This window comes from Hemiscyllium ocellatum, chromosome 28 (assembly GCF_020745735.1).
Source record: "Hemiscyllium ocellatum isolate sHemOce1 chromosome 28, sHemOce1.pat.X.cur, whole genome shotgun sequence".
Lineage (NCBI taxonomy): Eukaryota > Metazoa > Chordata > Chondrichthyes > Orectolobiformes > Hemiscylliidae > Hemiscyllium > Hemiscyllium ocellatum.
In genome coordinates this window covers 36,251,532-36,269,156 of record NC_083428.1, presented here as the reverse complement: position 1 = coordinate 36,269,156, position 17,625 = coordinate 36,251,532, and the positions used below count along the sequence as shown (strand labels likewise).

At 45.0% G+C, this 17,625-nt stretch overlaps 1 protein-coding gene across 2 annotated transcripts in view; it reads left to right on the top strand.

The window, feature by feature from the left end:
• Positions 1–11,834: 11,834 nt before the first annotated feature.
• Positions 11,835–17,625, top strand: part of LOC132829113 (SH2 domain-containing adapter protein F-like) — a 303,308-nt gene continuing 297,517 nt past the window's right edge. For both annotated transcript variants that reach the window (XM_060846432.1, XM_060846431.1), the window contains exons 1-2: positions 11,835–12,170; positions 12,498–12,861. In XM_060846432.1, coding sequence (XP_060702415.1) covers positions 12,142–12,170; positions 12,498–12,861 — 393 coding nt within the window. In that variant the 5' untranslated portion in view covers positions 11,835–12,141. The remainder of the gene's footprint in view (positions 12,171–12,497; positions 12,862–17,625) is intronic.

Sequence of the window (17,625 nt, the reverse complement as noted above, 5' to 3'; positions counted from 1 at the left end):
GTACCTTGCTCCTGACTTGTTGTTGCAGCCTCAGTATGTATATGGCTGGTCCAGTTCAGTTTCTTGTCTATAGTAAACCCCACACCCCGACTCCCCGGTTGTTGACTGCAGAATAGGGCTCTATACAATGTCCACTGTTGTCATACTTCCACCGAATTTTATGACTGTGCTAAAGAAAATGCGCTTACCTAGCACCTTTCACATCCTCACATGCCCCAAAGTGCTTCGTTGCTAGTGCAATACTTTTAAATTATTGCCCTCAAAGTAGTACAAGCAAGCATGTGTAGAATGGCCAAGGGAGGATATGTAGTATTCTGTAGTAATCAGCGCCCCAGAAGAGAGGTAGAAATTTCAAAATTAAAAAGAAAGTGCATCACGTTTTAGCTCAAAAGGACCAAATAGTTCAGTTCTCTGAGGTAGTGACTGAGCACAGTAAAAATTTAAGAGAGCAGCCAACCAGAGCCTGCCACTGAATGGATTATTCTTGTAAATAAAATGGTCACACCAGCCATGATAATTTCATTCCTTCAGGATAATGGAATGGAATCACCTCAACCCTTCAAAGTACAAAAAAAACAGAGCTGGCTATCTGAAATTACAGTGTTTGAATGGTACTTTTCTTGCCTTGTTATGAATTGTGACAGTAATACTGAGGGATCCAACATGATATCCTTATCTCACTTGACATAGATATCTAGTCCCTTGTGCAATCTTTGCTCCTCTAACTGAACCGAACATGCATATATATTGTTTTTCTGGCAAAGAGACAGCAGATTATTTTATCCTGGTATGTTCTGAATTCCGTGACTCCTTTTTTTATTAAATTACAAATCATTATAATTTCAAGCTGTCACATACTTGCAATACACGTTGCATCAACATTTTTCTTTTGAAAATCATATTATGTGAATGATTAAGAGATTACCCAAAGGGAGAGTGGAACAAAATTGTGAAAATGGAACAGCAAAATGACAACAAAATTCCATGTTGCTTTCTATTTTAGATTTAAGTGATTTAGTCTTTCAATCTACAGGCTGACAATCCAATTTCTAACGGGGCCATGGAGTGTAACTGAAGCTGGCAATATTATAAATCACCTTACTCGCTTGTGACCACATTCAGTACAGTGATGGAGCGAAACTGGGTGTCAGAATTCTTTTTCACAAAAATCTTCACTTTTCTCCAAATACAGGGAATACTTGGATGTACCCATCATCTTGCTCACTTCCTTTCGTCCAAATGGCTATCCAATGCTTAGCAGACTCTTAAAGATCAGAGAGATCTTATGACTTCCCCTCACTTGACTTAGCCCATCTCTACTTTTACGGCACTTCTAGCTGTCCAACAATTGGCCAAAGTGGGGAGAGATCAGGTTAGGTTGTGTGTGGGAACTCCTCCCGATTCTTTAAAAGCTGGCTTCTGTGGGCAATAAATGTCCTGACCATCCAAACCTTGGCTTTCATCAAACACCAACCCCACTGACCATTTTGAAAGAGTGTCTTTCACTGAGTTGATGATCTTCCAGCTGCAGTTGATATCCAATCTCAGTGTGTGTCCCTTGGAAAAGCCTGCAAAGCACAGAGTCCTACATCTCAGATCTCCTCAGGATGGACCTTGATATAAAAAAAACATTGCATCTATGCAGACCTTTATTTTGGCAAAGGCACATTCCACAAGGAGGTTGACACCGCACCACAGTCACCTCGAGGATGACGGGCCGAGGAAGTGAGATTCTGAGCTTCTACCTGAGTAAGAGCTTTTCCAATCAGCCAAGATGCATCGTGTTGCTTGTTTGAAAGGTTTAGCAATGAAACATGATGCTGAATGATTTTGATTGAGGAGCCGTTAGACAGGATCTTCCATTTGCCTCTCTCTGCAGGGGATTGAGGCCATGACATATGGGCCACTGCTCGACAGACTTGCAATCTAAAATATAATGTTGCGTAAACATCTCCATGAGAGAATGTGGTTTTACACAGTCTTCCAATGTAAGTATATCACTCCTTAGGTAAGAAGACCAATGCAGTACATAATACTCCAAGAGTGATCTCACTAATACCCTATATAGCTGGAGCAAGACTTCCCTAATCTTACACTCCATTAGCCTTGCAATAAATGTCAACACTCCACTTGTCTTCCTAATCACTTTCTGGTCCTGTATGCTAACATTTTGTCATTCATGTACAAGGACACCCAGATCCTTCTGTACCGCAACATTCTCCAGTCTCTCACCGGTTAAATAATTCTTGCTGCTAAAGTAGACCTCACATTTTCCCTGGAATACACACACCTGCCACTTCTTTCGCCCAATCTATATGCGTTTGCAACCTATTTGCATTTACCTCACATTGTGTTTTCTTACCAAACGTTCAGCAAATCAGGGTACAATACAGTTGGTCGTTTCATCAAATTCATTAATATAATAGATAATTGGTTGAAGTCCCAGCTCAGATTTTTGTGGTGCTTCACTGGTTACAATTTGTCAGCCTGAAGTAGATCCATTGATCACAATTCTCTGTTTCCTGTTCAGTTACCAATTCTTTATGCTTGCTAATCGTCCCAGACACCATGAGTTCTTACCTTATGTAATAATCTTTTATATGGCACCTTATCAAACACTTTTTGGAAAACATAATGCACCACATTTACTAGTTTCTCAACTGCTTTTTGCACACACCAAGAACATTAACGAATTTGTCAGATGTAACTTCCCTTTCAGAAAACCCATGTTGGCTCTGCCTAGTTGTATAATGATTCTCTAAATGTCCTGTTGCTACCTCCTTAATGGTGGAATTTAGCAGCTTTCCAATGACAGTTGTTAGACCAGCTGACTTATAGTTTCATGTTTCAGTCTCCTTCTTTCTTGAATAAAGGTGTGGCATTTACTTATATAATATCAGTGTTGACATAGAGTATTTGGGCCAAATGGTCTGTTTTGATATTCTATAGAAACATTGATCATTTTAGTAAGTGTGGGTGGGAGGTTGGATAAGTAGTTCATACTTTCACATGATGTGTAAGCCCAGCCCCTATCACATCGTTGTATCCTCATCCCACCTGCACCACCAAAGGATCATTACAACCTAACATGATGTTCCAGCACGATGAAGGGATGCTCACTAAAAGCAGGATTTAATTCCTCTCAGTTGCCTTAACTGAGCACAGTTGAGGAGTGTCAAGATGACTACATGAAACCATGCTTCCAGAAATGGGGGACAGAAGTAGGAGTAAGTATACCTCGGATCTGTTACTAACATTCCCCTGTAGCCACACCAGTAATTCCACCATAGAATCTGTTCTGGAGCTGTCTCAAAAGTCACTTTACAGGATCTAGGCATCTCTCTCTGAATCCTCATCAATAAGTAAGGTCATTCACCCATCAAGCCTGCTTCAGCATCTCAACCATTGCAGCTATTTTCACTTTAATCATAATCCCCTCATTTTCTACATCCTTACTGACAGCTTCCTTCACAAGAAAGGATTTCCCTTTTAAATACCTCTATGGTTTTATCAATCATGTATTTCTCAGCTACTTTTTCACAATAACATATCATTTTGTATGGACTTATCCTTAGATTTGATTTTAAATGTCTTTGATTGAATATTATGACTTTGCCCCCATATTTGAATTTTTCAAAATACATTGGGGTGGCTCAATGGTTAGTAATGCTGTCTCACAGCACCAGGGACACAGGTTCAATCCCACCCTCAGGTGACTGTGTGCAGCTTGCTCATTGTCCCCGTGTCTGCCTGGGTTTCCTCTGCAAGCTCCAGTTTCCTGCCGTAATCCAATGGGCTAAGTGGATTGGCTATGCTAAATTGGCCATGGTTTACAGGCTAGATGGATTAGTCATGGGAAATGCAGAGTTACAGGGTTGGGATCGGTCTGGGGCGAGATGCTCTTTGGAGGGGTGGAGTGGAGTCGGTGGGCCTAATGGTCTGCTTCCACTTGGTAGACCTGGGGGTGCCACTGGGAAAGCCAGCATTCATTGCCTGTTCCTAATTTCCCTTACAAAGTTGGTGGTGAGCCACCTTATCGTATGATTTGCTGGGCCTTTTCAGAGAGCGGATATGAGCCAACCACATTGCTCAGGCACTGGAGTCACCCATAGGCCAGACCAGATAAGAACAGTAGATTCCTTACCCTGAGATCTTCAGTAAACCATATGGTATTTTAACAGTAACCCTGTAGTTTCAGGGGTCACTAATACTCATAGTAGTGTTTTTAATTCCAGATTTATTTAATTATATTTCCAAGCCATTGGGTTGAGATTTGATTTTTTTTTATCAATAGCACAGGATCACAATTCCAAAACAACATGACCCAATGCTACTTAGTGGAAAGAATTTTCAATCCACATCTACATCCTGAGTTCCATTTGTAACTATACTGGCAATGAGATTTATCAAATCATTTGATCCCAATGTCTTTAAAGTTTATAATGTATTATTGCTCTCATTATCATTTCTTCTGATAACCTGGAACAGTTCAAAATCACAATCTTTAAACCAGTGTTTCAAACTTACTAGGAGAAAGTGAGGACTGCAGATGCTGGAGATCAGAGTTGAGACAGTGGTGCTGGAAAAGCACAGCAGGTCAGGCAGCATCCGAGGAACAGGAGAATCGATGTTTCGGGCATAAGCTGATGAAGGGCTTATGCTCAAAACGTTAATTTTCCTACTCCTTCGATGCTGTCTGATCTGCTGTGCTTTTCCAGCACCACACTCTTGTGTCAAATTTACTGTCTGTTTCAAACTATTCAAGGTTACCAGCTCGGTTTCACTTACATTTTCCAATAAAGGACAGTTGGAAACAAATTGAAAGCTGTAATGTCAGAAGAGCTGGTCCAGTTTGGACAATTAGTGAAGCTGTTCATTTCTCCAGGGAGGAATTGGACTGAGAAGTGCAATCTTTAAAACAAAACAACTCTCTACATCATGAAAACTGGCACTAGGCAGGCTGAAGATTTCCAAACTGAGATTCATAAGCTGTTGTCAGGCAAGGCTATGAAGAGATAGAAAAACACGGGCAGACAGACAGAGGGGAGTTCAAAGCTAGGGGACACTTTTTTTTGGGATGAGTAGAGAAAGATTTAAAAGGGGGATAAAAAACAGACATTGCTGGAAAAGCTCAGTGTATCTGGCAGCAACTGTGGAGGGAGATCAGGAGTTAACGTTTCAGATCAAGTGACCTTCTCTCAGCACTGCCAGACCTGCTGAGCATTTCCAGCAATTTATGTTTTTGTTTCTGATTTACAGCATCCGCAGTTCTTTTGGTTTTTATTAAGATTTAAAAGGGACCAGAGGGGCAGCTTTTTCATGACGGTGGTTCGTATGTGGAATGAACCGCCTGAAGAAGTGATAGATGTAGGCACAGTTACAACATTTAGAAGGTATTTGGACAGGTACATGAATAGGGAATGTTTAGAGAGATACGAGCGAATCGCAGGCAAATGGGACTAGTTTAGTTTGGGAAACTTGGTAGGTGTGGACAAGTTGGACCAAGGGATCTGTTTCCATGCTGTATGATTCTGTTATAGATCAGACACAAGCATATTGAATGGAGGAGCAGGGCTTGAGGAGCTGAATAGCCTCTTCATGCTGCTGTGAGACTGATCAATGATTTTCATCTTGACATTAATTCCTACATGGACCAGCAGGTGACGCTGTCTCCTTGTGAAGCTTAGCATTGCATGTATCACTGTTTCCATTTGCACAGGCAAGTCCTTGAGGCACTGATTGAGTTTCGGTTCCAGATGAGGTGTTGATAATTTTACATAATATTTCTGCAGGGTAAAAGGCAGGCGTTGCACTTGCGCTCTGCTGCAGCTGTCTCATTAATGAAGCTCACTGGCGTGAAAGAACCAGGGACAGCCTACACTGGGAGCAGAGCTCGGTTAGTTTGAAGTTTAAAGCAATGCTTCCCCAAAACTAGAGGAAAGTGACTGGCACATCTCCCAGCTGCTTGATCTCCCCTTTATCCTGCATGTTCCTCTCCTTACTGTTTGCAACACGGGTTCAAAACCAACAAGACAGGCAGCACGGTGGCCCAGTGGTTAGTACTGCTGCCTCACAGCATCAGGGTCCCAGGTCCAATTCCGGCCTGGGGCGTCTGTGGGGATTTTGCACATTCTCCCCATGTCTGCGTGGGTTTCCTCTGGGTGCTCCGGCTTCCTCCCACAGTCCAAAGATGTGCAGGGTCGGGTGAATTGGCCATGCTAAATAGTCCATAGTGTTAGGTGCATTAGTCAGAGGGAAATGGGTGTGGGTGGGTTACTCTTGGGAGGGTCAGTGGGGACTTGTTGGCCAAAGGGCCTGTTTCCACACTGTACGGGATCTAATCTTCCAAAAAAGAGCCCGCTCCCCCCTTGTCCCATACTTTGCCCAGGTAACCATTCTACCTGTGTGAGCAGTGAAGGTCAGTTGGCAATCCAAGCAAGGGTGACATCACAATCCATTTGTTCCAACTCTCCCCAGATTTATACATATGCAGTTTCCCAGAAAGGAGGTGCAGGATAAAAACAGGAGCAAGATCCCAAGGATATTTTATTCCCCTGAGCTCTGATGTACTGAAACAGTAACACTGCTTCTCTTTGGTTCTGCCGGACCCGTTGAATATTTCCAACCGTTTCTGTTTTTGTCAGATTTTCAGCATCTGCAGTATTCAATATTTTATTCCAGCTCCCTCTCCCAGACGTGGTTCGGACGCTGCAGTAAACAATGGAAATATCTCCTGCTGACAGTAATTCAATTCAGCCAGTGCACCAAACCAACTGAACATTTCCCTTCCCACTCTGTGGCTCAAGACCATAGCTCCCTGAAAGTGGCAACACAAGTGTATAAAATGGTAAGGAAACATAAGGCATTCTTGTCTTCATTGGTCAGAGCTTTGAGTATAAAAGTTTGTAAGTCATGTTACAGCTGTATAAGACTTCAGTCACACCACATTTGGAGTGTTGTGTGTAATTCTGGTCACCACACTACAGCACGGATGTAGAGACTTTGGAAAGGGTGCAAAAGAGGCTTAGCAGGGTATTGCCTGGATTGGAGTACATTAGCTATAAGGAGAGATTGGACAACCTTGGATTGTTTTTGCATTGGAAACTGAGGAGTGATCCGATCGAATATAAGATATCACACAATGAGGAGGTGGATAGTCTTTGTCCCAGGGTCAAAATGTCAAATACTAGGGGTGGGCATAGGTTTAAGATGAGAGGAAAAATGTTTAAAGGAGATGTGCAAGGCAAGTTTTTTACACAGAGAGTAGTAGGTGCCTGGAATATGCTGCCAATGAAATAGTAGAAATAGATACGATGGCAACTTTTAAGAGGCATTTAGACACATACACGGACAGGAAATAGAAGGAGGGATATGGAATATGCAGATGGAATTAGTTGAGAATGGCATCACGGTCAACACATATATGGTGGGCCAAATGGCCTGTTCCAGTGTTGTACTGTACTATGTTGTGTATTCTGTGCTCCATGTTCTGTGTTTGTGTTCTGAGTTCTTTGTTCTATGTCCTCCTGCACCTCATTTGGAACATGGGGGAGGGAACAGAAAAATGCCGGAACCCCGCAGTAAGATCAGGCAGTCCCTGTGGGGGAAGAAACAGAAACAAAATTCCAGCTCGACAAACTTTCATCAGGACTGGAAAAAGAAACCTTGTTGTGGGAAGGTGACTTGTGGTGGAGTCAGAAAACCCGGGAGAATGAATTTGCTGCCAGTTTGTAAGAACACAAGAATCTGGAACAGGGCATTGACACTTTGGCCCTGTCACTGTGTCATTCAATAAAACATCGGCTGATCTAATCATAGTTTTAACTCAGTTCTGAGAAAGAGTCACTTGACCCAAAACATGAACTCTGATTTCTCACCACAGATGCTGCCAGACTTGCTGAGCTTTTCCAGCAATTTCTGTTTTTATTTCAGTTCTTTCAGTTTTTAACTCCAACTTCATGCCTTTTCTTTCATAAACATGAACTCTCAAATCAATCAAACGTTTACTCAGCTCAGCCTTGAGTGTATGCTCTGATGCAGCCTGCACTGCTCTTGAAAATGGGAATTCTGCACGCTAATGACACTCTTGAGAATACGAAATTCTCTTCATCTTAGTGTTAAATGGGAGACACCTTGTTTTAAACTGTGTCCTATCATTCGAGATTTCCCCTCTCAACATCTACCATTGTTCAGGATATGATTGTTTTTTATTTGTTCACAGGATGAAGGTGTCACTGGCTAGGACAGAATTTGCTCCCCATCCTTAATTGCCTATAGGACAGTTTAAGAATCAATACATTGGCTATGGGCCTAAAGACATTGGTGAACTAGATGGGTTTTATCCAACAACCAACTCATAGTCATCATTAGATTGTTCATCCCAGAATTTTATTGAAATCAAATTCCACCATCTGCCAACATGAGATTTGAACCAAGGGTCCACAGTGGTCTCTGAACTAGTAGTTTAGCGATAATACCATATGGCCGACTGAGCTAACCAACCCCCAAAGCACCATACAGAAAACCTGTTACACTCATAGAAACTAGTGTTATCTCTGGAACTCTGAGATATAAAATGTTGGGAGTTGGACATGCGTATATATTGAGTATAATATTTTATTTATGCACATCAGACTCCTTACTCACCCTTTACAATTTATGCATTTCACTACTTGACTTAACTGTGGAGATCTGATGTTCAGGACACAGACAGAGAGGACTGACTTCTGGCTGTAGAGAAATACAAGACCTAAATTGAAGACAGATTAGATTACTTAGAGTGTGGAAACAGGCCCTTCAGCCCAACAAGTCCACACCGACCCGCCAAAGCGCAACCCACCCAGACCCATTCCCCTACACCTAACATTACGGGCAATTTAGCATGGCCAATTCACCTAACCTGCACATTTTTTTGGATTGTATGAGGAAACCGGAACATCCAGAGGAAATCCATGCAGACACGGGGAGAATGTGCAAACTCCACACAAAGAGTCACCTGAGACGGGAATTGAACCTAGGTTTCTGGTGCTGTAAAGCATCAGTGCTAATCACTGTGCCACCGTGCTGCCCAAATTGATAGAAGCCTATTTTTAGGTGCCTATGAAGTCATTGTTTCTAGTTAAGACAAGGTGATGGCATGGACCAGGGCTGTTAAGAGAGAAAGGTACACTTGAATACTTTCCTGTAATTGTAATCAAGTAGATATTGCACCTAGTCAGGGAGAATCTCAAAATCTAATCAAGATAATGCAAAAGGCTATTTTCTTATTGTGTAGTAAGGAGTTTCAATGCAGAAAATCAGGTAAAACTGAGCGAAGACAGAGCGAAGTTTATTGCTAAAAGAGCAAGAGGGGAGATGAAGAGGCATTAGTTCCACTAATGTCAGTTCGTGTGAGTTGTTGCAACTGCAAGGTCTGGAATTTCTGAAAATGGAAGCAAATTCAATCGCAACTTTCAGAAAGGCATTGGACAAATACTTGAAGCCAAAAACTGTTCATGGGCGCAAAGAGGTACCAATTGAAGATGTCTTCCCAAGGGCAAGCACAGTCATGATGGGTGAATGGCCTCCTTCTATGCTGTATGGTTCAAGGAATATTATCAAATGAGGGCAACACAGTGGCTCAATGGCTAGCACTGCTGCCTGGCAGCGCCAGAGACCTGGGTTTGATTCCAGCCTCGGATGACTGTCTGTGTGGAGTTTGCATGTTCTCCCCATGTCTGTGTAGGTTTCCTCTGTGTGTTCTGGTTTCCTCCCACAGTCTAAAGATATGTAGGTTATGTGGACTGACCATGCTAAGTTGTCCATAGTGGCCAGGGATGTGCATGCTAGATGGATCAGTCATGGTAAATGCAGGTTTATGGGGATAGGGAGGGGAGGACTGGGTCTAGGTGGGATACTCCTTGGAGGGTCAGCGCAGACTTGATAGACCGAATGGCCTTTTTCTGCACTGTAGGAATTCTATGCATTATACCCTACCCAACGTTTTGCCTTCTAAGGTTGCCTCTGATGGTAACAACAGCTTACATTTAAAAGCAGTTTCAAATGACTTAAATGAAGAGAGAGACAAGTCAGAGATGGTAATTATGGTTCAGTCCTGGACAGAGGTCACAGTTCAGCCCTGGACAGCTGACGCACGATCAGTGAATTTAAGGGAAAGTATTTCTTCCCATCAAAGCCATTCACAAATTCACATTCATATAGCAGCATTTCAGAATATCTTAAATAGAGAGACTCTTTTCTCTGAAGGATTGTTAAGTATTGCTGTATAGGTGAGGGCAGCAGTTGTTCTGTGAATAGCAAGATCCCAAGCCAACAATGGAATGAACAGTTAAGCAGTTTGTAGTGGAGGAGGGCAGGTAAGGGAAAGGATGTTGGCCAGGAAACCCGGCATTGGATTGAGGGGAAAGGGAAGGCTAGTGGGTGAAGAGCTCTATTCCTCTCGAAATAGAATTCCATTGCAACAAATATACATGAACTAACAACAGTCCGAACAGTATTGATCTCTGCTTTAGTTCTTTGCCTGAAAATGGGTCTAGCTCACAGCACCATGACCTTCACCAAAGGGTCAGGCCCCAGAACTGGAATGGGGATTGATCCTGTACCGTTGGAAATAATCTGATCCGCCCCAGCCACTTGGCCAACTGTCCTGCACAAGTTGCTATGGCTACCTGTACTTTTTACCTGTTTGTTGTACTCAGGAGCTATGGAGAGTGCAGGCTCCAACTTTTGACCTTCCAACACGATCTCCCCCACTGCCTGCCACAGGGGTGTGTTGGGAAGCCTCGCAAGTTGATCATTTGTTTAACTGTATTATAAATGTGCCCGCTTGACTGTCAAGACCCGAGTCCAAATTGATCGTGGAGCTGAAAACATTCCAATATATTAGATGATTAGATTAGATTAGATTAGATTAGATTACTTACAGTGTGGAAACAGGCCCTTCGGCCCAACAAGTCCACACCAACCCGCCGAAGCGCAACCCACCCATACTCCTACATTTACCCCTTACCTAACACTACGGGCAATTTAGCATGGCCAATTCACCTGTCCCGCACATCTTTGGATTGTGGGAGGAAACCGGAGCACCCAGAGGAAACCCACGCAGACACGGGGAGAACGTGCAAACTCCACACAGTCAGTCACCTGAGACGGGAATTGAACCCGAGTCTCTGGCGCTGTGAGGCAGCAGTGCTAACCACTGTGCCACCATGCCGCCCAAATGGGGTATATGTTACCCCTTCCACAATACTCCTCAGCTCTGATGAAGAAACATCTAGTCTCTCCACGGACACTGCCTGACTCGCTGTGATGTGATCTCCAGCATTTGTTGTTTTCAGTGCAGGTTTCAGTATCTGCAGTAACTTGCGCCTACCTTGTTCCCAGAGCTCCTGGCTCAGAGGCAGGGATACTGCAACTGCAGCACTCAACCATCAATGGTCCTGATTTTGTTAAGAGACAAATGTGCCAGTCTAGATCAGACAGAGTCCTTCAGTAGGCGTTCGCCTTCCAAACAGCACATGATGCTCCTTGACACATTTCAACCTGTTAATTAATCTGATACTGAATATTTCATCAGAAGTTTTGCAGAGACTGGAAATCGAAGCTGGGAGACGTTGAGCAAGTCAGGAGAGATGCAGTGACATGGTTCAGATTGATGACTTTTATTCTAATGAGCATGTCTTTTTTAGACCAGCAATATGTTCTTACTGCAGCTTTGTCATCTGGCAAGCGTAAAAATAACGAACAAGAGATTCTGTGGAGTTTCCCCGTGTTAGTGAATTGGCTGGCCGTTCGCTCAATGGCTTTTGTTCAACGGCTGAAGTTTATTCTTTTGTTGTTTTTGCGTCGGCCAAACGAACTGCGTGCCCCGGGTGTTCCTGCCCCTTTAACGAAGCGAGGAAAGCCAGTTCTGGGCGATTGCTGGACATTTCACACCTTGGGGCTACACAGACAGGCAGAGAGAGAGACATGCAGCTCCAGAAAACAGCCCCGCCGACCTGATTGCACAGCCAAGCCCCCTTCCTCCCAGAGGTCCCTCTCACTCACTTCAAACTGCAGCTGGGAAACAGTGCGTTCGATTCCAAGCCCCTCCGGTTTTCAGTGGGACGGGGAAAGAGGGAAGGGGGAGGCGGGGAGAGGTTAATGCAAAAGCCCCAGACCACCAGAAACAGGTAAGCAACTCTCAATCTTTGCAGGCGCACAGAGACAATGATGGGTTTGCGCTAAAGAAATTATTTACACTTACCACCATTGTTGAAACTTTTCTTCACCCGCAAAGAATAATGAAATTGAAACTTAAAAATGGTCATTGTTTCGGGGGGATGGGGCTAGAAGGATTTGAATTGACTGGTTTAACATTAGACTGAGCTGCACCGAGGGCAGTGTGTTTGGTCTATTTGCCCCCGGGGGTATTTATAAGGCGGGTTGCCGCGGGTGGGATTCCTCCTGAAATTGACACAATCTCATTTCTCTCTCTCTCTCTCTCTGTTTCTCTTTAGTCAGTTTCAGAGCGGCTCTCCGGCGCTAGGCATGGCCAAGTGGCTGAGGGATTATTTGAGTTTCGGGAGCCGCCGTCTCCCTCCCCAGCCTCCCAAACCCGACTACACTGAGAGTGAGATTCTGAAAGCCTACCGAGCCCAGAGGAACCTGGACTTCGAGGATCCGTACGAGGAGAGTGAGAGCAGAGGCCGGGCTCCAGAGGCTGAACACTCACTGGGAGTCTCTCCCCAGCACCAGAAACCTGCTAGCCCCGATATCAAGTATGTTTCCCCCAAACACCGCCTTATTAAAGTGGACAGCACCGAGCTGGGGAACAGGGCAAAGATATTGAGCACAGAAGAGCCGAAGGGCAAATCTGAGACTGTGAGTAGTCACGTTTTAATCTCTCCAGCCACTTTCCCATTGCAGGATATTATTTTCTGTGTAAAACTTCTGGGGAATGGATCACCTTCACAAGGAAGGGCACTGGAGATCTTTATTTTCTTTTACTCCTTCTGTTTGTCCCTATGGTGTTCTCTATTGATGCCCCCAACACATTGACTGCTGCTATCTCAAACCCAACCCTGCAGGCTCTCTCTGCCTCTGTCCTTGAGTGGTCACTGCTCCCTCCTGGTAACTGCCCTGATGCAGACAGTCTGTCCCCTGTCTGTACCCCCTTGTCACTGCATCAGCACACACTCTGTCCCATCTCTATATCCTGTATCCCCCAACCCCACCCCCCATCACTGCATCGGCACACAGTCTGTCCCCTACCTATCCCCCCGTCACTGCACCAGCACACACTCTGTCCCCTGTCTGTACCCCCTTGTCACGGCATCAGCACACACTCTGTCCCCTCTCTATATCCTGTATCCCCCCACTCCCCTGTCACTGTGTCGGCACACAGTCTGTCCCCTATCTATCCCCCCGTCACTGCATCAGCACACACTCTGTCCCCTGTCTATCCCCCCGTCACTGCATCAGCACACACTCTGTCCCCTGTCTATACCCCCGTCACTGCATTAGCACACACTCTGTCCCCTGTCTATACCCCGTCACTGCATTAGCACACAGTCTGTCCCCGTCTATACCCCTGTCACTGCCTCAGCACACACTCTGTCCCCTGTCTATACCCCTGTCACTGCCTCAGCACACAGTCTGTCCCCTGTCTATACCCCTGTCACTGCCTCAGCACACAGTCTGTCCCCTGTCTATACCCCCGTCATTGCATCAGCACACAGACTGTCCCCTGTCTATACCCCTGTCCATACCCACGTCACTGCCTCAGAACACACTCTGTCCTTTGTCTATACCCCTGTCACTGCTTCACCACATAGTCTGCCCCCTGTATAACACCCTGTCACTGCCTCAGCACACACTCTGCCCCCTATCTCTCCCCCTGTCACTGCCTCAGCACACAGACTGTCCCTGTCTATACCCCCCTCACTCCATCAGCACACAATCTGTCCCCTGACTATACCCCCGTCACTGTCTCAGCGCACAGTCTGTCCCGTCTATACCCCGTCACCGCTTCAGCACATAGTTTGCCCCCTGTATAACACCCTGTCACTGCATTAGCACACATCTGTCCTCTGTCTATACCCCGTCCATACCCCCGTCACTGCCTCAGCACACAGTCTGCCCCCTGTCTATACCCATGTCACTGCATTAGCACACAGTCTGTCTCCTGTCTATACCCATGTCACTGCATTAGCGCACAGTCTGTTCCCTGTCTATACCCCTGTCACTGCATCAGCATGCAACACTCTGTCCCATGCGCTCTCCGCCTCCCACTGCTACCCCCTGTCTATACACACTCTTACTACTTTAGCACACCTTCTGCCCCCAAGTGCCTCTGCCTCCCAATCCATCTCCCCTGTGCCATCTGCTCTATGTCTGTTTGCCCCTACACTGTTGCTGCCTCAGTGCACTCTCTGCCCCCACACATTCTGCCTTCCATTGTAGCCCCCACATGCTCCCAGTTTGCTATCCCCCTGCTGCTGCGCCCTTACACACTCTACTCCCTACCCCATCACTGCCCCAGTAAACCCTCTGCCCTCACATGCTGTCTCTGCTGCTCCTGTCTCTCCCCGATGACTATTTTATCTCTGTCACTGCCACCTGTGCCATGCTCTTTCCCTCCCTCCTTTTGCCTTGCCTGGTGATTGCACTACTCCCTGTTGCCTCACCTTGTTTTTCCACGCTGTCCACTCACTTTACCTGCCTTGTTCATCTGTCTCTCCTCCTCTGACTGCATCTCATGTTGCTGATTATCTTTAGTCTCCCCCCACGCCCCCCAACCTTTCCTCCTCTATGCCTTATGTCTCAGGCCAGCATTTCTCCCAATTGCTAGGTAAACCGATCCCAGCTAATACAGACCCTTTGCAATTATCATCAGGACTCCTGACTTCAGGAGCTGAAACTGAGTAGCATTTCAGATGACAGAAATATCAGCAATCAAGTCATACTGAGAGGCAACAGAGATTCAAGGCGATTGTTCAATTTCAAAGTTCTCTAAGCATTCATAAATCGTCAGTTTAACATTTTCCATCGCCTCTTTGAGTGACAGGCTTATAACTGTCTGTGTCTCGCCTATTGTATGTCATACATGTCACTTACGGGTCTGTAATGCATTAAATCCTCACACAGCTGAACTATTTCAGACCCTATTAATTCTCTACGATTTACCTAAATGCTGACCTGGAGCCCTGATAATACTGTGATTTTGCATTTAGAAAAGCAGTTGATGAATATAATTTTTGTTTTACATATTTATCCTGTAAATTGTACACCAAGATTCTTCAAGAGGCTGCATTCGACCTTGGTGTAATCGTTACCTTGAATTGATATCATTGCATTTTGCTGATAGCTCCACACAGCCGGCAACACTGCACATTAATTGGCAGAGTGATGTTAAATGTTCTCTGACTGGCTATCTCAGCCTGAGGCTCATTAATTCCTGTCAATTCTCATCAAATGATAAAGTCTTTTGATGCGTTTTATTTTGTCTCATCTCGTCTTGTCCTCCCTTCCCCGTTTGTATTTTTGCGTGTTTGTTTCTGAAGTTGCTGACTCTCACCGACAACTTAAGGAGCGCCTTTTGACATAGTGAGCTGTCCCAGACACCTCACGGGAACATAGTAAAGCAAAGAACAGCACTGTACAGAGATATTGGATCCGATGACTGAAAGCAGTAAATTTTAAGGAGCATTGGAGAGAACGAAAGTGAAGTGAGGTGGGAGAGGGTCTGAGGCCTAGAAAGTGCAGTCAAGAGTGGTGGAGTAATCAAAATTGATAAGTGCACAAGAAGGTGGGATTGGAGAAATGTAGATGTCCTGAAGAGTTGTGAGTTTGGAGGAGATTATGAAAAGGTAAGAGTGATTTGAGAACGAAGATGAGAATTTTAGAATCAAACTGCTGCTTGACCAGGAACCATTGTCATGAATAGGTGTCCAGAAACTTGCCTCAGAATCAGATGGGACACCAAACATTATAAACAGACTGGCTTAATCATAGTGTTGCCAGGGAGGGGAATGCAGTTAACAGCAATGTCCTCATACACATTATACAAAAAGGTATCTTTGTATTTTTCTATAGTTTTCATTGGACTGCAGTGGGAAGTGACTTTCAAATACTGAGGATTGTGAAAGAGTTGCCGGATTCTTTAAAAACAAGTACAGTAATGGGTGCTCAATGTGAGTGCTGTTTACACTGATGTTTGTTCAAGTGGGTGGGGTGGGGGGGTTGAGGTTATGATCAATAAACCCGAGCTGCGGGTGTGGAGAGCTGGTTAATAAGGGAGATTCAGCTGGTAACTGTCATCGAATCAGAGAATCCCTACAGTGTGGAAGCAGGCCATTCAGCCCATTGAGTCTACCCCAACCCCCCTGAAGAGCATCTCACCCAGACACACACTCCCCACCCTATCTATGCACATCCCATGGCTAATCCACCTAATTTATACATCGCTGGACACTATGGATTATATAGCATGGCCAATCCATCTAATCTGCACTTTTTTGGACTGTGGGGAGAAGCTGGAGTACTCACAGGAAACACTGGGAGAATGTGCCAACTCCACACAGACAGTCGCCCAAGGATGGAATCAAACCTGGGTCTCTGGCACTGTGCTGTAGCATTGCTAACCATTGAGCTGCCATGCCAATTTAAATAGCTGATTGGTCTGACTAATAGTGACCTGTCGTTGATGGCAAAGGTTTTCTACTTGCCAACAGCTATGTGATTGGCTTCCAGTAGTTGAACAGCTTGTGGATGCGAGTGAGAGAATCTGAAGCCTTCAGAATGAGCTGTCAACAGGTTGCTGTTAGTAGCAGTTGGTGCTGGAAAAGCACAGCAGGTCAGGCAGCATCTGAGGAGCAGGAAAAGCGACGTTTCGGGCATAAGCCCTTCATCACCCTTCCTGATGAAGCACTTACACCTGAAACGTTGATTCTCCCGCTCCTCAGATGCTGCCTGACCTGCTGTGCTTTTCCAGCACCACACTCTTGACTCTGATCTCCAGCATCTGGAGTCCTCACTTTCTCCTGTTTTTGGTATCAGCCCCTGTGATGGCAAGACCTAGTGTGTGGGGACTGGAGTAAGGACATGAGACAAGGTACTCCGGCCTTAAAATTATTGAACTCGATATTGCTTCCTGAGGGCTGCAGAGTTCCCAAGTGGAAAATGAGATGCAATTCTACCAGCTTGCCCTGAGCTTGGCTAGAGCACTGCAGCCAGAGATGTCGGCCTGGGAACACGGTGGTAGATTGAAGTGGCAGCCAACACAAAGTTCAGGGTCATTTTTGCAGGCAGAATGTGGGTATTCTGTAAAGCAGTCACCTAGTCTACACTTTATCTCCCCCATGTGTAGAGCAGACCACACTGTGAGCAGCAAGTGCAGTTCTGAGGGAGGGTCACTCAATCCGAAACATGAACTCTGGTTTCTGTTAATCGATGCCGACCAACCTGCTGAGCTTTTCCAGCAATTTGTGTTTCTGTTTCTGATTTCCATCATCTGCAGTTCTTTCAGTTTTTAATGCAGTTTGAATGAGATGCAGGTAAATGACCACTTCACCTCGAAAGGGGTGTTTGGGGCCTTGGTTTGGAGAAATGTAATTAAATTGGGGAAATGTGCATACTCTAGTAAAA